This window comes from Chaetodon auriga, chromosome 11, assembly GCF_051107435.1.
Source record: "Chaetodon auriga isolate fChaAug3 chromosome 11, fChaAug3.hap1, whole genome shotgun sequence".
Lineage (NCBI taxonomy): Eukaryota > Metazoa > Chordata > Actinopteri > Chaetodontiformes > Chaetodontidae > Chaetodon > Chaetodon auriga.
In genome coordinates this window covers 13,443,397-13,468,844 of record NC_135084.1, presented here as the reverse complement: position 1 = coordinate 13,468,844, position 25,448 = coordinate 13,443,397, and the positions used below count along the sequence as shown (strand labels likewise).

General features: G+C 41.0%; 3 protein-coding genes across 8 annotated transcripts; 1 reads left to right on the top strand and 2 right to left on the bottom strand.

Moving 5' to 3' along the window:
- Positions 1–67: 67 nt before the first annotated feature.
- Positions 68–4,192, top strand: spef1 (sperm flagellar 1). The gene is made up of 7 exons (XM_076743723.1): positions 68–267; positions 477–588; positions 1,182–1,329; positions 1,548–1,593; positions 2,719–2,803; positions 2,889–2,994; positions 3,469–4,192. Exons 1-7 carry the CDS (start codon positions 159–161, stop codon positions 3,580–3,582), a joined length of 720 nt encoding a protein of 239 aa, XP_076599838.1. The 5' UTR covers positions 68–158; the 3' UTR covers positions 3,583–4,192.
- Positions 4,193–7,489: 3,297 nt separating this feature from the next.
- erlin1 (ER lipid raft associated 1) lies at positions 7,490–15,416 on the bottom strand. Of its 2 annotated transcripts, none has more exons than XM_076743286.1 (12): positions 15,243–15,416; positions 13,922–14,050; positions 13,430–13,511; positions 12,536–12,582; positions 12,384–12,445; positions 12,145–12,270; positions 11,955–12,028; positions 11,180–11,238; positions 10,941–11,032; positions 10,686–10,775; positions 10,494–10,573; positions 7,490–10,066 (listed from the first exon to the last, which is right to left on the bottom strand). In XM_076743286.1, the coding sequence occupies exons 2-12, from the start codon at positions 14,032–14,034 to the stop codon at positions 9,875–9,877; spliced, it is 1,017 nt and encodes a 338-aa protein (XP_076599401.1). In that variant the 5' UTR covers positions 14,035–14,050; positions 15,243–15,416; the 3' UTR covers positions 7,490–9,874. The 2 variants fall into 2 exon arrangements, with proteins under 2 accessions (XP_076599401.1, XP_076599400.1); XM_076743285.1 differs by having other exon boundaries at positions 15,327–15,395.
- A 1,700-nt stretch (positions 15,417–17,116) lies between these two features.
- LOC143328507 (inhibitor of nuclear factor kappa-B kinase subunit alpha-like) lies at positions 17,117–24,758 on the bottom strand. Of its 5 annotated transcripts, none has more exons than XR_013077820.1 (22): positions 24,469–24,746; positions 23,812–23,931; positions 23,623–23,717; positions 23,419–23,536; positions 23,262–23,331; positions 23,061–23,149; positions 22,870–22,959; positions 22,668–22,792; positions 22,199–22,306; positions 21,966–22,101; positions 21,357–21,557; positions 20,769–20,871; positions 20,336–20,459; positions 20,109–20,260; positions 19,961–20,022; positions 19,758–19,867; positions 19,096–19,145; positions 18,695–18,803; positions 18,427–18,574; positions 18,256–18,305; positions 17,702–18,150; positions 17,117–17,488 (listed from the first exon to the last, which is right to left on the bottom strand). XR_013077820.1 is itself a non-coding variant. In XM_076743682.1 (22 exons), the coding sequence occupies exons 2-22, from the start codon at positions 23,902–23,904 to the stop codon at positions 17,402–17,404; spliced, it is 2,220 nt and encodes a 739-aa protein (XP_076599797.1). In that variant the 5' UTR covers positions 23,905–23,923; positions 24,469–24,758; the 3' UTR covers positions 17,117–17,401. The 5 variants fall into 5 exon arrangements, 4 of the variants coding, with proteins under 4 accessions (XP_076599797.1, XP_076599796.1, XP_076599799.1 ...); XM_076743682.1 differs by having other exon boundaries at positions 17,702–17,801; positions 23,812–23,923; positions 24,469–24,758; XM_076743681.1 differs by having other exon boundaries at positions 17,702–17,801; positions 24,469–24,748.
- Positions 24,759–25,448: the final 690 nt, after the last annotated feature.

The following is a 25,448-nucleotide window of genomic DNA, read 5'->3' as shown; positions in this document are numbered from 1 at the left end:
TTTTCTCTGCCTTTACGTCCAGACGCCAAAATCTGTTCATTAGTGGTTGCCTAGAAACGCCTCAAACAACCTGTTGTCGGGGGAGGCTAACAAGCTAGCTCAGTAAAACAGTTTGGTTCTTTACAAACTGTCCAGAAACAGATGTCGCTTTAAGAATAATGGAGCGAGAACTGAACGAAGAGGAGCTGCAGGAGCTGTACGCATGGATAGACAAAATACCTCTGTCCCGGCCCAAAAGACACATCACGAGAGACTTCAGCGACGGAGGTACTTCACTTAGCCTTTAGCTTAGCTAGCAGTCCACAGGGAGGTGTTAACTCACAGTTGTACAAGCAGCAGTTGTAATATGACCTCGTAGAAATGTGTCATGGAGCTACTGTCTTGATTGTATGTTTATGTAGTTTATCAGCTCAAATGTCTGTTTATTTACTTACTTGTGAACTGGCTCCTGCCTCTCTGCTGAACTCTCTCTGCAGTGATGGCTGCAGAGGTTGTAAAATACTTCTTCCCGAAGCTTGTTGACCTGCACAACTATATTCCTGCAAACTCCACACAGCAGAAGCTCAGTAACTGGAACCTGCTCAACAGGCAAGGCACCGCTGTTCCTTATTATTTGTGTATTCAAACTGCATGTATGAATCTACTGAAGGTGGCTGCACTTATGGGCTGGAGACAGCTGAGTGGAGACCACATGATTGACAGACAGGCACTGGCAGAAAATGTCCTCCCTCAGCTGGAAAGACTGACATTTTAATATGTCCACATCTCCCCACAACATTTTTGCACAAACACACACTCCACGTCTCTTAATCCAAATGTCAGTGACTGCTTTAGTTTCTGCTTTTCAATAATGGTTTGCAACAAGCGCAGAGGCAGAACGTTTGTTGAGCGTTGCATTTGTTTAGTACCGCCATGGGCCTCTGCATCTGGTCGTGAGAACCAATCCAACACACACCCACTCATCCTCTCCCTGGCCGCCGATATGGCACACAGCCAGCTACAGATTTATGGGCCTTCACTGTAAACACATTGGCCCCTATGGTGTTCATCATCATCATGCATCATCAGTTAAATCACTTTCTAGATGCTGCTCTTATTGTAACAAGTTTTGTCAATTAGAAACATCTGCTTTTTAAAACTTGTGTATTTATTTATTTATTTATTTACTTCCTCGTGGACAGGAAGGTGTTTTCCAAGCTGAACTTTCACGTGCCTGAGGAGACAGTGAGGAGGATTGCACTGAGCACTGCAGGAGTGATAGAGCCTGTACTGAGCGCGCTGAGAGAGAGGATAGACAAGAAACTGGAGCACGCTACAGAGAATATAATGGTGTGTGTACTGTATGTGTATGCATGTGTGTGCTTACACACATGCACACTAAAAGTCACCTTTTCATCTGTTTGAATGCTATTTGCAAAATATAGTAACGACTGTGGTCCTTTCTCTTCCATGTGAATCATAAAACTGTCCTCAGTATTTATGAAGAAAAAACATTAAAGGTAAAGAAATAACATTTTGAACACCTTTTTTTTTTTTGTTCAACTCAGGATTTGGAATACTATGACACCAGGAACCAGGAGAAACCTTGTACAGGTACAGTAGCTTTAATTTTCCTGTATTTACACAAACCCTACCTTATATTTCTTTACCAACAAACACAGTCGACACGTCTGAAAATTTTATCCTTTGACCGTCTGTTGTCATATTTGAGCTCACATTACATCATAGGACAGTGGTAAGGATTTCTTCAGAAGACGCTACTGCAATTCCGTCAGTTAAACAGGAAAATCAAGTGACTGAAAGAAGCTGAAGTGGCTGAATTAACGAGAATGTGATGACTGTGTTTTGCCTTTATGCCTTGTGCTACATATAACCTAATGTGAGTGTCGTCTGTGGGGTGTATTAGCTGACACAGTCAAGCCGAAACCCTGAGTGAAGCTGCACAGTCCAAAATTCATCCTTTTTTAGCACAGGAAGGGAAGTGGGTGATGTATTTAATAAATCAGCATATTAACGACACACTGAGGTGGTGGTGGTGGGGGTGGGGTTGTGTTTCTGAGATGGTGACTGCTGTGACGTGATATTTTTCCAAGATCTTCCTGCCTTTTCTTGCCTGTCCTAATATTGTCAGCGTGTGTGTCCTGCTAGCAAGTCCCAGTTGCTGCTTATCTGTTCCAGAGATAGCAGTGACCACACAGAGACACAGACATGGCTACATTTAACAGAATCAGATAGGAGTGATAAGAGAATGCCACAACCTTTAGGGAGTGAATCTGTGACGTGTCTCCCTTCCGTTTCCCACACCTCATCTGTCCCTGAAACTACCCTGAAAAGCTGACCTCAGGCCAGTGCCTCCTTCCTCTGCTCTTTCCTCTTCTATCCACACCCCATCCACTATTAGACAAACAGCTCAGGTCCTCATATCAGCTCTCAACATCACCAGATGGCCTTTATTGCCAGCCTGAGCTCAGCACTGCTGGACTGAAAGGCCATTTTTCTCTGTCTCCATCTTCTTACTTTCCCTCCCTGTTTCTCCCTCTTTCTGCTTACAGCCATTGTATATCTGCTTTCTGTATTCCTCCCTTTACCCTAAATGTGTCCATAAGAATTATTGGATGAATCCTTGTGGGTTTCTAACAACAGCAGAGTTTTCATTCGTCATGTCATGTTCATATTAAAGTTTGCGAAATGTTTTCATTTTGTTTCCTTTTTTTTCAGAAATTCGTCACACTGAAGCAAAACTTGTGGCTCAGCTGGCAAGAGAAGAGATGAAAAAAGATGAAAAGAGCAGACAGAAAAATGGGTAAAAAACCAAAATGTCGCCTTTAATATGAGTTAAATGGCAGTGTTTATCATAATAATGTGTCTTTTGTTATTCCATTGTACAGTAAACTGCAGCACACAGCGCAGTGTTACTCAGACATGGACCCGACTTTCCGACTAATCCTGCAGGAGAAAGAGCAAGCTGTCATGGCTTTGCAGGAGACCGTGGAGGTACACACACTGCACACACACATGTACACGCACACACACTCTCACTCACTCACTTTAATCGGGGAAACATTCAGCTGACTGGTAGAACATCTGCAAACAAAACAGTCTTCCGTTTTGATGACCTGAGGGGAAGAGCTGTGTCATACAGTTATACCACCTGAAATATTGTTGCAGATGTGCGTGTGTGTGTGTGTGTGTGTGTGTGTGTGAGAGAGAGAGAGAGAGATGTTTAAGTGTGTGTGATAAATATGCGTCATAAGCTGTGTCAGCAGTGGTCAATGAGTCAGTATCTGCTCAGCGGATATAACTGTTTTTTCTCTTCTCCATCTGTGGCCACATGTGCATGTGAAGACAGAAGCAGAATGATCACACAAATGTGCAACACCTCACCGTGCCACTTTAGGAAGTTTGATAAATCGCACCTTTAGAAATAAACCTCCCTAGTTTTACCACTTTTTTTCCGTGTGTGTGTAGATCCTGCAGATGAAAGTGAGCAGGTTAGAGCATCTGGTTCACTTGAAGGACATGCGGATTGACGATCTGATGCGGCACCTGGAGACGTACAAAGCAAAAGGGAGTACACGCTGACACAAGTGTGTACACCAACAGTGTGTGACACGCAAACACACGCTCAGAATTTGTTATAGTAGCTCTGAGATCCAACCCTGCACCGTCAACTCCAATAAATTCTTACTGAGTGAAAAGCTTCAGTCAAGGAAAAGGATCGGTTCGTAGATCACTGTCCTACATCACACCTGCTGAAATGCACCAGTGGGATTACAGATGTGTTCTAATGCTGTTTTGTGTTTGAGTTTGTTTTTGTTTTTGTGATGAAAAGCAGGGATTTGGTAACTTCATTCTATTAAGATTAGTTACACCATTAATAATAGATAAATATATGCATTGTGTGTGTCACGCTGTCATAACATGAAAAGTGCATGCATTTCTAATTTGACATTGAATTCTTTTTAATATCATGGCGTAACAAGGCCAGGCCAACTGCTGTCTTCTCTGTGATAGAAATATTTTTGCATACCTGCAGATCGTGTTTGAGTTGTTTCATATAAATAGTTACATTTCTCTGAGGAGTGTTTTTCACACTGGTTATGTATCTCTACAGTCTTCTGTGACCTACTGTGCCTTTACTCAGCCCATGACCTCTGACTGCCAAGTGCTCAATAAATCAACAATTCACCTTAACTTTCCAAAGCGTCTTTCTGAATATGGGTAGAATGTCTCAAATAAGCACAGGAGGGTTTTTAAGCATTGATATTTACCAATTTCTGCAAACAAATGATGCAGCCTGAGGTGTTTATACATATATATCTACATCTATATATATATACTGCGACTGTCATTTCCTTCAAAGTCAAAAATTACATCATTCATTTTCTATGAAACTCTAGTTCCTCTTTAAGTGTGAAGATTGGTCAAAGGCCGGCAGCTATTAATGACTTACTTTTCCACTGTTTCAAGCATTGGTTTCAGATTTCATGTACGCTGAAGCTGACAAATGACCAAATGTAGTAAAACACTGCTGGCTTTGATCCTGCTGAGCTGTATCAGGACCAGCTGCCTGCTGCTGTACCTGAGCTCTGTTGCTTTGATCACCTTCATACCACTACATCAAATACCATTATGAAGCTTGAAGCAAAATAGGTGCAAATTTTACATTTTTAGTGTTGATATTTAAACATCTGACATCTCCAAGTTGACAGCATTTAGACGTTTGGCATACTCTTATAATAGATAATTACAAATGAGCTCAATCAGGAATAAATAACACTTAGGCATGTGTTATACAGTATGGAGTGTAACTGTGGTCTAGAGTGATATACTTATTTTAAGCTCACATACGTGTAAAATGTGACACATATTTATTTTTAATTGAGCTGACATCTACATTATTTTTGATAAATGCAGTCAACAAGGTTCCCAGAATTAGAGTTACAACCAGGTCAATTTTCTTGATATCTTGACATTCACAATAATCTGAGTTCAACACGTGTTAAAGGGGCACTTCAGCAATTCAGTCCTGCTCCTTTGTGAAGCTGCAAGCTGCAGCGTGAGTCGTTCTCCTCAAACACTCAACACTACTATTCCCACAATGCAACTCAGTAGCATACAGTGCTTCACTAAACCTTCTCTGCCTGTGAAATGCCCTCACGTTTTAAAGTCCATGTCTTCAGTTTATTTGCAGGTTTTAGGTCAAATATTTTAAGCCTCACGCCTAAAGGCCTTCATGACATATTTTGTTCCAGAAGTTCGATGTCTCTGGGACTACTACTTAGTGGGACTAGGTGGTGAACCGCTAGCTGGCACGCTAACCACTGACATGCTAGCCAGCCAAGTCAGGCTAGCGCACACAGCCCTCCTAGCTTCTTTCCACTTTGTCTGCACTGGACCATTTACTCCCCACTGGCATTTTGTTCTTAGGATTGTACATCATGTCCTTCAAAGTGGAGGGTGACACACAGCTAATCAGCTGCTATAGCTTTCTCCATTTTGGAGTCTCAGGCTCAAAGGAGAGCACTGTCAACATGCCTTGCTATTGGTCAGCGACTCAAATTTATGGGTCAGTGCTGAAGAATCACTCTCCCAGAAGAAAGCTCCCTTCAGGACAGAAGACATAATACAAGTGTTTTCACAGGCTGAGTAGTTCTCCTTATGATGACTGCACCTTTACAGGCTGACAGATTATTTACAACAGGAGAATAAACAAGAGCAAAGCACAAATGGGGCAGTCGAAACATGCATAAATGACACGGAACCAAACTATTCAGCAAAGTACAAAATCCATCCAGATGATCACAACCTGAGGAGGTCAGACAGAGAGAAGTGCTGAGAAATAACAAAGCTAATGCTGTTCGGATGAGTGTTGCACCCAACACACACAGGTTAGGAATGTGAGAGAAAACTGCAGAACAGAGCAGCTATTGATGATGGCGCCGACTGCTGCTGATGATTCATATTCAGTATCTCACTGTTGTTTGGGAACTGGATTTATAGCCCTGCACTCAGAGAGGAGGGACCACACCCTTGTATCTCTGGGGAGGGACAGATCCAGGGAGGGGTCAAGGCTGCAAGGATCACATAGGTTCTGATGATCAACGACAAAAGGAAGGAAAGTGAAGGCTCATCCAGGAAGAAGCAAACTTGACCTTGACCCCACTTCCTGAGAGGGGGGCTTTAAACTTGCTGGCTCTGTACCCCTGACACACCAAACCAGGCCGCCCATGAAAATGAGCACAGGCCACTAGACATCCAGAAAAAAACCCTCAGTTAAGTCAACAAAATGAGAATGAGTGAAGTTTATTTACACTCACAAATACGCTTTATGGACATATTTCTCACATATCCTGACATCAGGGAAAAGAGAAAAAAAAAAGAAAAAACAATCTGCGGCCAGACTAAAACTAAACACTCTCCCTCAGAAAGCAAAGATTTGGCTGTGAAAGGATACCAGAGATCTCTGTGAGGACTAAGAGGTCAAAGGAGGAAGCTATCCTTCATCTGGTCTTTCAGGCAGCGGTCACACGCACCCTCACTGACACACACACAGACACACGCTTTGAATGCTTCCTGGAAAGCCTTTATGAACAGCTGACTGGCCTCGCTGAGGGCAGGACTTGAGGTTTAGAGTCAGTCTCTAGGGTTGACAGTTTTACAAACTCCACAGACAATCACATCTCTTGTTTTTGTAATAACACATTATGTGGGTCAGAACAACAGGGACTCTGTGATGGTTTGAGTATGTATATTCACAAAATGTTCAATGAATCATCCTCGTGCTGCCACATCTACCCAGACATCCAAATAAGTCACTAGCCAGCACGTGCACATTGTATGACTTCTCACTTTGATTAACTTCTTAATGAAATCTGAGTAACAGTGATTCTGTGTGGACGTCGTTTACCATGTTCAAAACTCGTCTACATAACAGTTAATTTGTAAATATATAAAAAATGTTTAAAATGAAATGTGGCCATAAATTATGTCAACAGTGAGGAAGAATGTTGGCCCTTCTTTGACAGTTAAAACCAACCAAGGCTAAATCCAAACCTCAGTATGTGTGCACGGCTAGTTTAAGTGTCCCACAGAGTATGGGAACTTTGAGTTTCACAGATTTTTTTTTTCTTTAAATATGTACACTGCTGTTTGTGTTTCTGCTCTCTTTGTGTAAACTTAGTGTTCATTTGTGCAGTTTTAACTTTCACATTCTCAACTGCAGATCTTGTCACACAGACACAAACTTGCTTTTGTTATTCAGTTTTTTCACAGATTTAAATTCATTGAAACACCACTTCAAACGCTCACCACTGACCTTCATTTGAGTCCACAATTTGGCCTTATTTGTCTTTGAGTCACCAAAATCTGTCTTTGGGGGTTGGTGATTGAACCAGAGCGCTCAGTATTTTACATGGCGTTAGCTCTCCTCCTGTTGGCGTCTACGTGTACTGCACGGTGTCCACACACAAATCAGGACAGGGAGAAGAGAGGTACCAAAATAGGTTTTATTAAACATAAGAACATTGTCAAAACTCGAAAACATTTTTGCATATAAACCTTTTAAAACAAGGAAACAATGTTTGAATTTCACAGATTGTACAAAATATTGACCAAAAAAATCATTTTCGTGAGTGATTCATACCCCTCTTTTGCATCTGTATCTGAGCCCACCACCGAAGCGAATGCCTTTAACTGCAATTCAGAGGTCAAGTAAACATCATGACATCTTCTAATCACTAGTAGTGTCCACTGCTAGTTCTGTCTTTCTCAGCTGGAGTCTACAAAGAAGCCTCACAGTTCAGTTCAAAAGGAGCTTTTTAGTTTAGAAGAATCACTGAAACTTTAAGTCTAAGGAGACCCATTATTATTTAAGGCTTGAATCTTTAATAGTGGAAGTATTTCCATGTTTCTCAAACACACAGCTGAAAAAAATCCCTAAGCTTAAACGCACAATAGAAACTAGCACCAACTTGCATCTTATTTAAGCCCATTAACATTCATCTTTAAATAGATTGAAGCGTGTTTATGTGCTGTACTCAAACTCATGTCGTCACACAGAACCGATCAGATGTTAAGAAAATTCTCACTCAGTGTAACTTCTTGTCATTAGGATCTGTTGTGTTGGTGTTAATGTAAGAGAGAAGAAATAAGATTGAAAAACTGCAGTTCAATTATTCTCTAATTACAGAAAATTGTTAACATTGACAGAGGAAAGGCGCTTTTGTTTATATTATTTCTACTCTGACAGACCAACATCCTCATAATATTCAGTGTCACAGAGACCTACTTATCCTCAAATCGAACTTTGTGTGTCCCCATATTCAACCAACAGATGTTTAACGTACAGAGCGTAAACTTTTTTTCTGGCACAGCCGTCGAGTTGGACTTTTCACAAGTGTACGTGTTCAACAATGAGCAGTTGTTTGATGAAAATTAAAGTCAGTTTCCTGAGAATTGACATTCCAACCATGCGTGAATAAGCTGTGCAACAACAGAGTTGGCAGACAATCGCAGGCACTACTAATCATCTGAATCAAGCCACTTCAAATTTCCACATGCACGGCCCTGATAATCAAAACCAGACGGAGGAAAGAAAGATGTACCGACTTCTTGACAGAATCACAACTTCCTCCAGTGGCACTATGGTTCAACCACGTCACTGCTGCGCTCCCATATTAATCCGTTTTTGACAGTTACTCCACTGGAATTTGCCTTTAGAAATATTATTTTCTTTTGGCAGAACCCTTTTCCACAGCTGGCTTCACGGTAAATGCCACAGCAGGCCTTGGTGCAGAATCTGAAGTCTTTCTGTGGCGGCTGCACTCTCAACCACAGCTAATAACAGCAAACTATCACCAAGCTAACAGAAAAATTACAGCACTACGTTACTACCAATGTGACACCACTTTATATCAACTATAGCAACTGAACACACGATGACAGCCCCCCCCAAACTTCAAAGACTGGAGTATCTGTAGAGTAGTATGGAACTTTGTGCAGGCTCAGGTGCAAATTTGACAAAGTCAGGCCACTCGTTTCTGGAACACTATCACTTAAAAAAAATCTTTCACAGCTCCTTTTCCACGTCTGTATGATTTCAGCCAACTGGAAATGTAAGTGGGCTCCATGTAAGGAAAGACTCTGCTGGAATAATCACATGTATAACGCTCCAACTACTGCATATAACCTGTCGTAATTATCTCATCTACAGACAGCATCTGAAAGAGGTGTGATTACACAGCCCTCACACTGATTCGTGTTGAGAGAGAAGAGCCAACGAGTGATTTAGTGTAAGAGAAGATGGCACAGAGACGACCACATCACACACATACGCAAACCATCCCGCTTTTAATTAGTGTCACCTGTCAAGATTCCAGTTCACCTAAACCAGAAATTAATTATCAAAAATCATAAAAATTTCCGTCATTAATCACTCCTCTCGCATACAAACAAACAAAATGAATGCAGATCCAACAGCAAAGTTAAACACTGCACTGGTTGCAAGCACATGTAAATTAGAGCGACTACTTGCTGTCGCCTTCCCAGGCATAAGCATTTATTATGCTTTTGATTTTTAACTATGGCATCATTCTCATTCCTAAAACTTGTCATTTCTCGAAGAGTGGAAGGTTTAAAAAAAAAAAAAAAAAACTTTCCCTTTTTATCTTGCCTTTCCCACCTCTCACTTCTGCTTGTCCTTTCATTTTTCCGGTCATTCTTTGCCATTTAGATTTAAGACTGAAGTGTGGCGTTCACCACACTAGCTGCAAAGCTATCCCACCCCTCATCTTCAGTTCAGTGCCCTCCGCCTCACAGACAAGACAAGTCCTCGTCAGGTTCTCCGGTCCTGTGCAGAGGCAGAGCGGTGGACTCACTGCCCCTCTGGGTTCGCTTTAAACAAGTCTGGCTGAGCATTGGGTAAATTATGGGAGCGTGCAGTCTTTGGGGGGCTGTTGTTTCCCTCTACAAACATGTTAGGGATGTCCTGGCCAAAGTAGATCTTACTGTTAGCTGCTATGGCCTGGTACTTCATCAGCTCCAGGTACTCCGGAGTCAACTTCAACTGTAAAGATGGAGGAGAAAGACCAGAGTATATTAGGATTAGATTAGGGCTGGGTCATTACCATTCCTCATGACAATACTGGTGTAACTTGTCATGTGACCTGGCAAAGCACAGCATGGCTGAAAGTAAATGTAGCGTTGCTGCTTGAATTAGTTTAAAGTTCAGTATTGATCAGCTGGATCTGGTGAATACCAGTTTGCAATAATGACTCAGAGCAGAGAGCCAAAAAGTCCTGTGAATCCACGGCAGACAGAATAAATGGGCTGGCTGTATAAATCTGACCACACCAGCTGAAATTGTGCTTTGCAGTTACATTATTACTACTATTATATTGTATAATATTCATACTGTAGCTATCACAAAAAAAATCACTGATGTTGTTATGTGTGTGTTTATGTAAGAAACTGCGTCAACACCATTTTTTTACCGAATTTGCTTCAGCAAACTTGGCAGCAGTGTAATATTCAGCATCAGCTCGAGCCTTCTCCCTCGCCATGAAGGCAGCATCTGAAACAAAGAGACAGTGTTGAATGAGACAGACGCATGACAGACCAGCTCACCCGACGCCACCGCACACAAATCCATCTCACACACGTGAACTGAAAGCAGTGAGCCTGACCCTCTATTTCAGAGATCCTCTTCTCCGTCTCCTTCTCCATCACCTTCTGTTGGAACTGGATCTCTGCTACCTGGGCAATTTTCTGAGCCTCTGCGGGGCAGACAAGCATGGGCTTCAACAACCGTGCAGAAGGTGGAGGTTGATATTCGTGTTACACATGAGTGAGTGAAAGAGGGAAACGGTTAAAATTGTAACAAAGATCATGCAAATGTAAACCTGGCTGGCTGGTTTACAGTAAAACACCATCACATTTACCTATAATGGCCTTCTTCCTTTCAGTCTCTGCTTCCTTCTCCACCACCTTCTGAGTCTGAGCTGTTATTAACAGACGAGTCTTCTCCGCTTCCCTGCATATACACACATACACAAAAAAAGGTTCTTGCAAATATTTTCCTTCCTGTGTGGTGTTACTTGATCTGAGTGGGTGGGTAACAGGAGACAGTTTAAAAACATGCACTAAGACTGTGCTGGTAAGCAGAGAGTTACAAACTCACATAAGTTCAAAGTTCCTCCTGATAGACTCGGGGATCTTTGGTTTGGTAACACGGACTGCCTTCATCAGGATGTCCAAACAGTGCAGAGGAGGAAAAGAAGGAGAGAAAGAGAAATTGACCTTTGCTCATAATCAATCTGCAAATACATTTTACAGAAAGGGGATGACTGGTTTTCAGGTAAACCTTCAAGTAAGAAGTGGTGTGTGGGTATCCGTTCAGAATTTGAGTTTAAGACTGATTAGGAGGAACTTTCTGATCATTTCAGCCTCGTTCACACCTACAACTGAGTAAACTATTGTCATTTTACAGCAAGGTGCAATACTGGACGGATGTGTTGTGCAACCTCCAACTCCAAAAAAGCTCCATCCTTGCTTGTGAGTCTTTCGAGGATGCCGCTTTCATATCAAGAAGAGAAGACTGCTGAGTCTTTCTTCATCTACCTTAATGCTGTACTCACAACAAATTCAGCCTCAGAACTTATAGGAGAAAAGACAAGCAGCCCAAGCTGACCAATCACAGTGCTTGTGGTCAGCTATGGCACAGTCTACAGCAAAACTGCAGCTTATGCGTATGTACAACCCAGTATGCACAATTACAAATCCAGCCTCAGTCTTCAATAGCCTTTACAAACACACCTAATTATATTTCATAACCAGTCTACTGCAGCCTTGAGCGAGCCAGATTGTTCTAGCTGTCACTGTGACTTGAATCTCAGTCTTCCTACTACCTATGGCTCACTGCTGTTCAAGTTATGTGTGTGTGTATGTTTAAATACCTGTATTGTAAGTCCAGGTGCCATAACATTAAGATCTTTCTGCAACGCAGTCTTCATGTTCTCATCAATAATGTCTGTAAGACAACAAACACAAGGTGGATCACATCTTAGGAATTTCAGGAATGAACACACAGCAGACGTTGCCCTCTCTGTATTGCTTTAGAATCTGTTTTACTACAAGTGTACTCACCAAACAACTCAATGTAGACCTCCTGTAGTGTGTGTACACTGCAGAACTGGTTGAGTTCATGGTGAATCTTGTTGAAAATTAGAGTTTTGTCATAATCAGCAGTGTAGTTCCTCACAATGTCAACCACTACGAGTAAATGAACAAAAGAGGTAGTTATTGTAACGCCAAGTGGCTGGCAGTGTTAATGTGTCAACCAAATAAGGAACTTTTGTAATGCAGGATATTAGGACATTTTGTACCTGCTGAAGGGACCAGCATGTTCACAACTTCTATCCTGTCAAAATAAATCATCACACCGCCGCTGTGAAGAAAAAAAAATCTGTTAAATACATAATTCATCATCATGAGCGGATCAATTCTTTAACAGCTACCTCAGAAAGCTCAGTCCCACCTTGTTCCACAAGGCACATTCTTAATCTCATCAGTTTGGAGCGTCGTCTGAAACACGAACATTCAAAATCATCAAGGTTATTCTCCTACCACACAAGTCCTTTAACAAACTTTTATCTGGATTTAACATGCGACATAATCATTTTTCCAAGTGATATGTTCCTTGTTTAGAAAAGTATGCAAGACATGATAAAGTGGTATATGCATGTTTTAAGTTCACCTGAGTCAATATTAATTTCAGTTTTGATGTTGATGATGAGAGTTCATTCTTGACTTGGGAAATAATAAGTTTGACAATATAATTTAAATTGTAGTTCAACTTCAGTCTAACTTAGGTCATGTTACAACAACTGAACATTGTCCTTCAAAACTGAGTACTAACCAAGACATACAGATGACAGCTCAGGGAAAGGTTAGTAAGAGGACAACTTTACAGTTGACATTTAATCTGAAGAACAGGTTGGGTCATTACAAGTCTTAGCTTGCTGTTCAGATTTATGAAATTTTGACTTTAATGCAAACACGCTGAATTTAAGAGCTAGAAGGTGAAATTGTTACAAATACAGGCTAAAGCTTGAGAGGTTGATCAAAAATTTCACTCAGTGACATAAGCATTGAAAAAAAATCTGTAATTAGCTTTACACACTAAGCTTATCTTATTATTATTATTACCTTAATGCTTAATCTTTATTAAAATAACAAGGGTATTCTTAATTAGTCACTGTAACAGAGAACATTAAGACACATTCAAAAGATTCTGTTCTAAGCACACTCAGTAGAGCACAAAAAAAGATGCATTAACATAAAGCCACCACGGTTGAATGGCAACTTTTGCATGCTGCAGCTGATGCTGCATGCAACTGCCTAAAGGTTCAGCGCTGAGCAGTAATGTTACCTGCACTGATCTGTAGGTAGTAATGAAAGGCAGCATGATGTGATATCCAGGCCCATTGGGAGAAGTCAACAATGCCCCACCTCTGAAACAAATACAAATAAATATTTGGTCTGACTTCTCAGCAGCAGATTATGCACTGATAATATTTAAAGAGGGTGGACAAAAGATAAGACCAGAGAGCTGTTTATTCACGTGTAGGTGATTTATGAGGGTGTAGTTATGTTCATGTTGAATAATGTTACAATAAAGTACAGGGTGTTCATGCTATTTTGTCCATCTCATACACATTGTCAACAATTAAGGTTTAATATTTAGGTTATGTGCCATATTTTGAACTTTTATTCAATTTAATATAATTTGATATAACCATACCCACGCTATATGTATATGTATCATTATCAGGACATGGGCCTCTTACAAATAACAATTTTCCATCCACGTTCTTATGTTATTTCTGTCAGGCACAAATGTCAAGGGTCAGTGTTGTGGTACCTGTAGTACACAGCAAGGTGTCCTTCTTCTATCTTATGAATGGAGGAGTGCAACATGATGGCCATCACTCCTGCTATTGCAGCAAATACTGCCCCAACATGCGGCATCGTCATCCTCACTACGACTCACCTACAGGCAGAGAAAGAAGCACAAACACACTACAATTTATACGACATTATGTACTCGGGGCACTGCTGAACCTATTGGTCAGACCTGTCAGCAGAACGCATATGCTCAATTCATTAGGTAGGGAAGCCTAGCTCTAACTAATGCAGTCTATTACAAGAACCGTGCAATAATCCTACCTTAATGAAGGTTTTAATGTTTAGCTTTGTTGAAAGACAAGTGTTGATTCAACTTTATGGTTTTGGAGGCTGCAGTTAGTGGTACTATTGAGTTGTATTGTGTTATACTGAGAGGTGTTTCTAATATTTAGTCTACCCTCAGAGGGAGTGGACAAAATTTTATAAATATTATGTGCACCTCTCAATAACACAAAATGCCAGAAAAGGGGCAGCATGTGTATTTTAAACGCATTTGCACTGAAGAGTGTTTGACAAATTCTGCAAGGAACTGCAGACTTTCCTTAGCAAAGCCCTGAAATTGTTGTCCCTTCCTCTAGGCTGGGGTGTTACTCTGTGCATTTCTTTTTTTTCTTTTACAGTTTACCACATTTACGTGACAGAATCTGTAATGTACCCTGAACTCTGACTTTGACACAGGTGCACCCATGGTCAAAAGCTGTCATTGAACGTAACCCAATCCTTCAAAGTAGCCTTGGTTTACTTTTAGTAGCTCACTTCAACAATTAAGCGCTTCAGCAGCAATTTTATAGTTAACGTACAGTGTATGTGACAGCAAGTTTTAACCCTATAGTGACTGTTTAGCAGTGGGTTTGTATAGTGCAGTACGTTATATTTAGCTGCCTGGAAGGTGCACAAGTAATGTTAGCCAGAATGTTAACGTTTAACAGCTAGCGCTAACCTGCACGATTAGCTTGCAGAATTACTCGCAAGGAGACGACTCGCGAGTAACTCCTCTGTCGACACATGGAGCGACGTGTTTCCACCACAGCTATGGCTATTTCAGTATAGCCGTCACACTGAACGTCTGAATTAACCTAATTCCTTTCAGTAATAGCAAAGGCTGACACACTATCAAACCACTCGCCTGGTAACGTTAACCTAGCTAGCCTGGTTAGCTAGCAACATAGCTTTCGTTATCGGGTGGATTCGGAAGTCAGCCACTCCGTCAGTTTCTTGTAGCTTAATGCTACATTAGCTTGGTAGGCTAATAGCGTACAGCTAATGAGTAAACTCACCTCTCGCTGCGCTGAAACTAAAGTATCAATGTGTAGGCGTTTAAATAAGTAGCTTGTTTAGGAAAAGTAAAATTGCCACTGTACCGAAACGTCTTCCCTTCTGGTCTTATCATTCAACGACCCACCCCCCTCAACCCGCCTACTACAGGTTTCGCTCTCGCTTTTACTTGTTACATTATGCTGCCTTCAGGTGCGGTCGGACATTTTAAACTTATTTTGGTATTATTAGGGCGCGACCACCATCAAATGTCGTCATGGAGTGAGATTCTTAACAAGAATAACTCAAATGTCACAACACACACAACACAACACAACATATATTGAAATGGATAGGGGGTTAAAAATGAAAAAGGAAGGCAGACTGCCACGTGCAGTGCCGCATTTGGATGTGCCTGACGCTTGGAGCTTAACTTCCCTACGTTTCTCCTACAAATGGGCCTTGAGCTTGTTTGGAGGTTCTAGCAGGGGAGCGCAGCTACTGGTACACCGATGGATGGTCGTCCGCCGGGGGGACCTCGTCCTCTTCCACCGAGCGCGGGGCTTCGGGAGGGACACACATGGAGCGGTGAGGGAGGAAGGGGACACCCGCCTAGCCAGCCAGATCAGCCGAATCAACCCTAGCGATCAATGGGGTGACAGATGTCGCAGCCAGATCGCCCTCACATCCGAACAGAGAAGAAGGGCGGAGCTCCTTTATAGGGCTGCATAAAATCACCATTTACTATCATGGTTTCGAATTTCTGAATCGTACGTACTTCGCTTGAAATGTTTATTAAAGCATGAAAAATGGTGATGTTTTAGTTCGATCGGGTAATTAGTCTCCTTCGATGCGATCAGTCAGTAGTTTTCCCATGATGTTTAGCGACAATATGTTAATTAACCACGTTTCTATTGGCCAAAACCTACCAATCAGGTCTTCTTCCAACCAGAGCTGTTGAATAACATGTATCATACACGATTTACCTCGGTTTTACCCTTAAACCCACTTTGAAGTTGAATTTCGCCAAGAAAAGCAATACCCTGTTGACCGTTTTAGTCAATAAATATGTCACAAAAGGGCAGTCCCAAGTAGTGTCCTTATTAACAGTTCAAATCATTGTCATTTACAGTAATGGTCATTTCTGCCATTTGCTTATTCACTTCTTTGATGTGTACCTTTACATTTTAGAACGTTCATGTTGTGACTCATGATATGCCAACATGATCGATCTTAAGTAAGGTGATTGCTCTTAGCTTCCTGCAGCTGCACATGCTGTTTGCATGTGTTGTTTATGAATGCCTCTGAATATATATTACCTTTTACGTCTGTATTTTATTTTATTGCACAATGAAATAAAATAAACACAATAAATGTTACAAAAATACTAAATCTTAAACTATAATGTGTACTTATTTGCGTAAGGCAGTGTAAGTAACACAGGTTGTGATGCAGCATTGCTTTGCATAGTTATTTTGAATAATTACAAAGTCATTTTCCACACTTGGCTGGGTACTTTCTCCTTCAGTGAATAATTTGAAGAAAGCTGAAAGGTAATGTTCTGTTGAAATCACACAGTGAGATGTCCGAACTGCACTGCTTGTAACAATTCCTGTCACTTTTTCTACTATTATTTCATATTCTATGCATGTTTCTCTTGTTTTGCCTCCTTACTGTTTGCTTTCAGCAGTTCCCAAGAGACTTTTTAACCCCGGGTCTTACAAACAAGCTATTTCCTGTATGTGTGGAGACAGTTGTCTGGTCCACTGTGTGAATGTAAATAACCAGATGCTTTGTATCTTCCACAGTTCAACATTTTTAGAGAAATGACAAACTGATTCTAAGAAAATCCACTTTTCAACTGCTCGAACAAAGACAAAACACAACATGTGTGCCATACATTTATAAAATTTATTCACATTCCATCATGCAGTTTATCAGCAGCAATTACTTACTCTAATCAATATTACCAATAAAATAAATAAATGTCAGCTAAGCTGGAAACAGCTTTCAAATTTCAACAATACACATTTAAGTTAAAACATGAATAGCTTACCACGTCATGCTGTTTCACACACTGTCTTACAGCATTACTTGTATGTAAATGACACAGTACGGAATCACTAAGCTTTCAGATAGTGTAACTCTGATAAGGCACTTGTTTACAGTATACATTTTTGACTCATATCTCTGAATCTTTGGTCAGTCTCTGCAGCTTCTGAGGATGGCCTTTCACTGCTCCATACTGAGTCCAGCTCCAGTCCTGCTCCTGGAAAGAAAACGAGCACCTTAATACAGTACTACATAAAATTGGTGATCAATATCATTTACAACAATCAGATTGCCATTGTGATATAATTGCAATACAGATGCTTTCTCCAAAGTCCAACTTAAAGTCTGAAAAGTGAGTTTCTACAGAAGTTTTTACTTCAGAGATCTGTTTACAAGCATTAACACATTTCCTCACACCTGTATATCATACCATGACACTGTGCTCCATCTCCTGGGTGGTGTCTTGCAGCAGAGACGTTAGTTGACTCAGGTAACGCTGATTCTCATCCAGTAATTGATCAACAGTTTCACTGAAAGAGACAATAGACTCTAAATTGCCTGCATGTATAAGTTTTCTTGTGTTTGCAATAGAAATGTTACATGACCAAGGTCTACTCCACCTCTCATGCAATGAATGTTGGGATCATGCACCAAAAGAAAAAAAAAACAAACATTATCTTTAAGGTATTACTGTCCTCAAATCAACAATAACTGAGGAGATGATGAATTCTGCTTCTGCAAGCTATGAGATTGTAAGTGGATGGACTGACCTCTTTTGGCAGCTTTGTGATTGTACAAACCCAGCAGCTGATTTTCAAAGATAATTCAACACTTTCTCCACAGTGTAGATCTAAACTCATCCTCTAAACTGCAGATAAACTAATGACAGAGAAACAGCCATGTGATGTTTCAGTGTGGATGTTTACTTTAACAGCGTTTTTCAGGTACAACTGAACTGAAAATTTTGACTTATACAGATCTTACCTGTCCGAGGGTCGCTGCATAAGTGACTGTGCTGGAGAATTGGTCTGGGCCTAAATACACAGCCACACAATGTATTAGCTAGAGTCTTATTTGACTTTTGACATTTAATACTGTATTGCAGAGCTTCAAGCTCTTAAAACACAACTTTTTGGCCATGTGTTTTATACTCACACAGGCAATCTTCAGGAGGTACCAGAACTCCTTCTGTCTCTTCATTTGCATCTGCATCACTGCTGCTTCTGCAGTTTTTATGTTCCCTACCGCCCTCTCCAACTTAGGGAATAAATCAACAATGCGACGCTTACACACCAGAATTGTACTGCGGAAAAAGAGAAAAATGAGGAAAATCGCAGATGACACACACAGGAAACTGATGATGAAAATGATGCCTCAGTTGTGCCAAACTTTGCATGACTGTGTGCACTTATGGATAAAATACCTCAGGTGAGTGTACAAGTCTTTCAACACCCTGTCCTGGTTCTGAACTGTTTGGAGTATGGTCTTCACCATGTCAGAGCTGTCACTGTAGCCATGTGGAGGGTCAGGACCTGTGCCAACACACAGTCCTATCATCATCCAAGTAGTATCACCTGACACAGTCAATTAAACACACACTGCATGCCATCCTGTTATTCCCAACCACAGTCATGCTGAGGAATTAAACAATGGTGGCTGTGACACCATTGTCCAGTGAATCCTTCTGCATGTCTTCTCGGCCAACATATTTCTTATTATACAACTGAGCTGTATCCATAGCAACAAGCATTATCATTTCCCCAGCTCTGTCACTGGCTATGAATAAAAAAAAGCAGTTTAAAATGTGTAAAGATTTGTACTAACTTTTGCATTTAGCTTTTAGTTGCTTGTAGAGTTCAATGGCCTTTTCCTCACTGAAAAACAGAGAGAGTGAACATGTGCATACCATCAATATCCAGTTACGTTTAAAGGTTAGATTCACATTTTTTCAAGTCTGTCTTCAAACCTGCATACTGTTAACGTGACTTAAGTGTGTTTCCATCAGCTGGTTGAGCCAAATAAACTGTCTACCTGAGCACAAGGTTCCCATGTCAGGAAAGAAATGGGAGGAAAAACTGAGCTTGGCTGTCTGGACCTGACTGCTGTTAGACAGGTTCTTTTGTTTCAGCTCATATGAGAACATACTGAAGAGAACAGAAAAAGACAATTTTATTTTTAATCACAATTATTTGTATGGCACTTTCAAAATTTCATGATCGGGACCTATTTAGTACCAAATTCTTCCCTGGACACTGTTTCCTTGCTGAGCAGCAGCAGAAGGACAGTAACACTAAGTGCCCACCGTCACCTCCACTTTAGGAACAGAATTTTTGACAGCCAGTGTGAACAGCAGGAATAATTACAGGAATCAAAAACTTTTTAAATGTACACATAGGCAGCTGACAATTGTTTAAGACCAACTTGGAAAAATGTGAACCCGTCCTTTCAGGAAATGATTACAGTGTAAACATAACAGAGGAACTCACAGCTGTTCCATTACATCCCCTTGTCTCCTTGCAAATGGACTCCTCTGTAACTCCACAATCTCAAAATGTACAGCCACTATCTCTTCATCCAGATACCCCACATCTGCAACCTAGAGCAGAAAACATCCTTAGCATGCACTGTTTCAAAAAAACAACAAAAAAACTGAACTGTAGACTTGCTTTGAGTTTAACAACTGTCCAACCTTCATAAACCCGTCAGCCTTCTCTTCATTTTCCTGCCAGGTCTTCAGCAATTTTTCTGAAGCTTCAGAACAACAGGAGAAAGGTCACTTAAGGTTTCCATAATGACTTTAAATTATGTATCACAGCAGGAGATTATCATCCACTCACAGATGCCGGTGTGTCTCTGCTTGGTGTACTGCTCAAGGTCATGCTGGATGCTGGTCTTAAAAAAAGCCAGTTTGGCTCGGAGCTGCTGCGACTGGGAGAACAGCAGGTTCTTGTATCGTGTCAGGTTGGTGTTGTAACGCAGCAGACTCAGTCTACACAGACACGATCACAAGGTCAGGATGTTTCAGTGTGTGGGTGTATGTCTTCGTGTGTGTTTGTGCGCTTACATGGCCGCTCTCTGCCCCCGGTACAGGCGGAGGTAGTCCTCTTTCAGTCCACAGATGTAGCTCACTGCTTCCCCCCACACCTTTCTCAGTGCAGACAGCGGGAGCTGAGTCTTCGTCTCCCTCACTGAGACAGCAAATAGTTCACAAAAGACACACCATTGCAGTATGAATTTGGACAATGCTGGGGTAAAAAGATCAACAATCTCACACCAGTCCTAACAACAGGTGTGTTGGACCAAAAACTCGCAGTATACTGAGAAGGGACTATAAGTCTCAAACACTGATCACTTGCATTTACTATTTCTAACAAACAATATTTTTGTCATTAGACCTTCAGAAGAATCTTACCTGCTAAATATGAACCAATTTTTGGTTTCACTGGTTTTACTTGAGGACATCATTTTATTGCTCAGCATACAGTTGCATATCTCACCTATAAAGTTGACACTGTCTGGCAGAGGTCTGGCAGTCAGTGGTCCAGAGTACTTGGTCAGGCTCTTATCAAACAGGAAAACAATGGAGCTGTCCCAGCCTCGCTGAAAGCAGTGAACAAATATCACAATGGGATACTACAGTGTGCATTAGAGGAGGATCACTCCCTGGTAAAAACAGAAACTCCAGTGGAAGCCGATGCCGAGATTTAGATTTGCTGACACATTTTCTTCCAGAAGAGCCAGAAAAACTGGAAAGAAACATTCTTCATACATCATTCATTCAGACTGCAAATATAATGTCAAACAATGTGTCAGCTATTACAACTATTACAGACTTGCTTGCCTCATTTATTTTCACTCTAAAAAAGACCAACTGTGAAATAAACATTTCAACTGCACTGCTGAGGCCCAGAAATAACAAGCACAGTATACTGCAGACATGCCAAAAATGTAAAAAAAAAAAAAAAAAAAAGATTTTTAAAACATGGAGATAAATAAATAAAAAAACAGCAGGTCCTCAGCATGTGTACATGTGGCTGGGCCTGTTTCACATCAGACATTTTTGTTTATGTGTGTGTGTCACATACCAATCCATCTGGCAGACAGTGAGAGGGCGGTCTGCGTGGGTCGAGGGAGATTCCCGTCTCCAGCAGCAGCTCTTGACTCAGCGGGGAGATGTGTGTCTGCGTGTGTGTCTCCAAACGAAGCTGCAGGGAGTGTAAGCTCTCCTCAGCACCCAAAACCAAAGAGTGCAGCTGGGCTGACGTCATGTCCAACACATGAATCACCTGGAGACATTAAGACATTACATGCTGTCTTCAGCTGGGATACATAAAACCACAAATGCACTCAATAAAATGTGGTTTAAAGGTAGGGTGAGCCATTCTGGGAAAGACTGCTGATTCTGGCATCTCTCCTTCTTCACAATGCAATTACACATCAGCCTACCAGATTTACTGGTCCTCTTACTCCCTTCCTCTTGTCCTGTACATGAATGCCACCTGTTGCTGATCATGTAGCTCTGCCCAAGCTACTTTGTTTGTGGGTACAAAAAACTGATTTTTTTTCAGCACACACAGAGAGTGGACAGCTAGCAGACCATTAGAAGACTGGCTGAATTTCAACTTCAGTAAATATCAACAATCTTTCTCCAAAATGACTCATGGCTAAAAACAAGCAAAGTTCATGTTAGTAACCTTCATGTTGAGAATATTCTGTAGGACTGTGTAGCAGCACGGCTTGTTTGTGTCAGGATCCAGCCCTCCACCACGTGCTGCAGGGTCCCACAGTAACAACATCTGGAGAAGAGACTCGGTTGGTTCCAACAGTGGCCTATGAACGAACACACACACACACACACACACAGAGTTAAGATCAAAGAATGAGGGACACTTGACTGATGCATGAAAGGGATTCTTTTTGCCTGTACCTGCTGAGATTGTTGGGATATGGGAGACGTGTGGAGAATCTGACTTCTCCATTCATGTCCTCCACAGCCATGATGTCTTTGGGACCTTTGTTCTTGACTTTACTTGTCCTACAAAAGCAAACAAAGATGCAACCAGACAGAACTGAAAATAAAGCTGAAAATGATCTGTATACACCCTTGTTACTTTGTCTCTAACTCCAACAAGCAAATATTTTGTAGATTAACAAAAATGCTGTAGTCATCATTATTACACAAATAAAAAGACTGCAATATCTGTCCTTTTTTTGTATCCTGTATATTCCTAGCTCATACTGTCTTTAATGGTCAATATTGAATTTATTGTAAACTAGCCAAGTATATTTCATTAAACTACTTTGGATTTTTATAACTTCTAATTATATGTGTGCACATTTTTAGATATTTTGAAAGGAACACAGACATGAAATTCATTGCTGCTGTGTTGACTCACCACTGTACAGGTTGCATGTGGTGTAAAAAGGGGCGAAAGCCACAAGTGCATTCAAAGATCACTGTCCCAAAACTCCAGTAGTCCACAGTTACAGTGTAGGGTTTACTCTCAAACAGCTCTGGAGCCTGGAACACACACATATATATTTAGAAAACAGGGCTTGATTATTGATCTGTTCTGTTCGTGCAGATGCAACACTTACCAGATACTGGAGAGTTCCAACAAAGGACGTACAGAGACTGCCCTGATCCAGGTCTTTTGCATAACCTAGATCTATGATTTTATGGACAAGCTGAGGGGGAAAAATATCATAATTAGAGCAAGGAACAGAAAATCAAATATGAAATTGCAGACTGCACAGGCCGCATGCACGTTAAAGGGAAATGAGTTCACCTTCCCATCAATCTCCTGCAGAACTATGTTCTCTGGCTTTAGGTCTCTGTGAATGATCTTATTTTCATGGAGATACTGGATACCAGAACCTGCATTTGTTAAAAAAAAAACAAAAAAAAAAAAACATCATTCCACATACATAATGCATCATAAGTGATAACAGTGACTTGGTGTCAAAGTAAAAAGCGAGGAAAACATTACCAATATCACTGAGCAGCGAGAGGACTTCACTCTCCTTTAGACCACAGCAGTTTTCTGGTTTATTCAACACCTGAATAAAGAGGTATAGAGATTAATAGTGCAATGTTTGAAAAGACAACTGATTGTTTGGGGTCTTTATAAAATACCCACTTGGTACCTTGCGTAGGTCTCCTCGTGAGCAGTACTCCATGGCCAACAGAGGTAAGTCATTTAAAGCAATGGAGCTCAACTCCTCTGGAACTTCTCTTGCCTTCACCACATTCACATGGTTCAGCCTAAAACATACAGCAACAGTTAGATTAGAAGGCACGTTTGTTCACCGGCTACTTTGTGAACGCGAGCAGATGATTCACACACTCACTTCTTCATGATCTGAATCTCTCTGCTCCAGCGGTCTTTGTTCTTGGAGTTCAGCTCCAGGCGGCAAAGTTTCACAGCAATCTTCTCTCCCAACTCCTGCTCCAAACACAGACAGGGAATGAAACCAAGCCTGAGACAAATTTGGGGCTGGGATGTTTCCCTCAGCGTACAGGTGGATAAAAGAACTTACAAGCTGCTGGTAGAGGTAGACATGCCCAAAGCCTCCCATCCCGAGCCTCTCCTTCAGCTCCCAGGAGCTCTGTTTGGGTGCAGCGCGCTCCATAGTGTGAGGTCTGCTGGAGCTAGAGACCTCAAAAAAGAGCCAAGACAACAAAACTGTCACTGTCCAGAAACTTTATGGACTACATTGTTGACGAGGCTTCTGTTCTTCAAAAATGTATTTATCCATGTGCACATTTCTCCTCTATGCCTCTGCAGTGGAAACATCATTAAAGCATGCTCAAATATCTAATATATATGTCAATTCTGTTTTAAGTATGAGATCCTTGTATTCGTTTTTTTAATATTCCAGTTCTGCACATGGACCTTTGAAATGTTTACCTTACTTAATATAACTTTACATATAACTTATAACTACAGTGACTTAATATTTCCCATGCGCATTAACAGTTTTATTTAACCTCCAATGACGTTTACTGCTTTAGCTGTTGCGCTTTGCTCATCCCGTAGCATTAGCTGTACTAATAAACTCAAGTTCAGGAGCCATTTGTTATTGTTGGGCTGCCAATGATAAGTTCAGTGAAGTCACGTAACTCAAAGACACCTTGCTGTTGACTGAAAAGTTCACCAAAAGCAACACCTCACTCCACAAATATTATCAACTCACCTGTTCAGGAGGTCAGAGTCGGCAGTTGTCAATTAGCTTACTTTAGATGTCAGAACATTGTTGCTTCGTTGTGAGCTAACCGCGTTGTTTACGGTTTGTTTTCGTACTTAGTGTTTCAGTAATAAGGCTGAACCTACGAATAACCCTTCACACTTCACTGTCCATCAAACACGGCTTTAAAACCAAAGGTTACGTTGTGTTTTTTTGTAGTTTTCAGTGGAAAGCTTTAGAGAGGGAAGGGCAGGCTGTATCTGCGCAAAGTGAAAGTGTTGGCTGACAGGCAGGCGTTCTTTCTGCGCATGCGTGTCTGGTTGAACACCGGAAATGAAAAAAAGCCTTCTGCGGGACCACGCCCTCTGTTGGGGGGGTTTCCCATCCCATACACACTGGATGAGAAAGTGTAAAGTGATGCATTTAATGTCAACAGGGGTGTTAAAGAAGCCTACTTATTCCTCCGTTTTTAACAAAACAGTAAGCAGTAGAGTCAGAACGAATATCTCCAAAACTTTTTACAAGGTCTTAATTTCCTCACTAGATGGCGCCATACGCACAGCTTTGCAGCGCAGTGCCCAAACATAAAGTGACAGATATGAGTTGGACCTCTTAGAAGATGAGTGTGCTTTTGTCAGTTAATCCTTTATTTAAACACATATTCAAAGTGAGCTCAATGCTTCATTTTGAATATTAGTTCTATATTTATTTAAGTGGTATTTATTGCCAGAACATGTTTTTTTTTATCTTAAGAGGGAAGGTTTACCTCTGACTCATTCATTTTGTAAAGTGCAAAATATTTATTTAAAACTAGCCCTCCAAGCTCAGTTTAAATATGTGGTACAGCTAAATGTCTTATTACCTAAAATTTCAATGACTGTGTTTTGACATGATCAGAAAGCAGAGGTGATAGTAGTCAAGAGGCATTAAGGTGGAGGGAGAGGCAGATCTATAAAATATACATCATCGTCATCAGTTTGCTAGTCTAG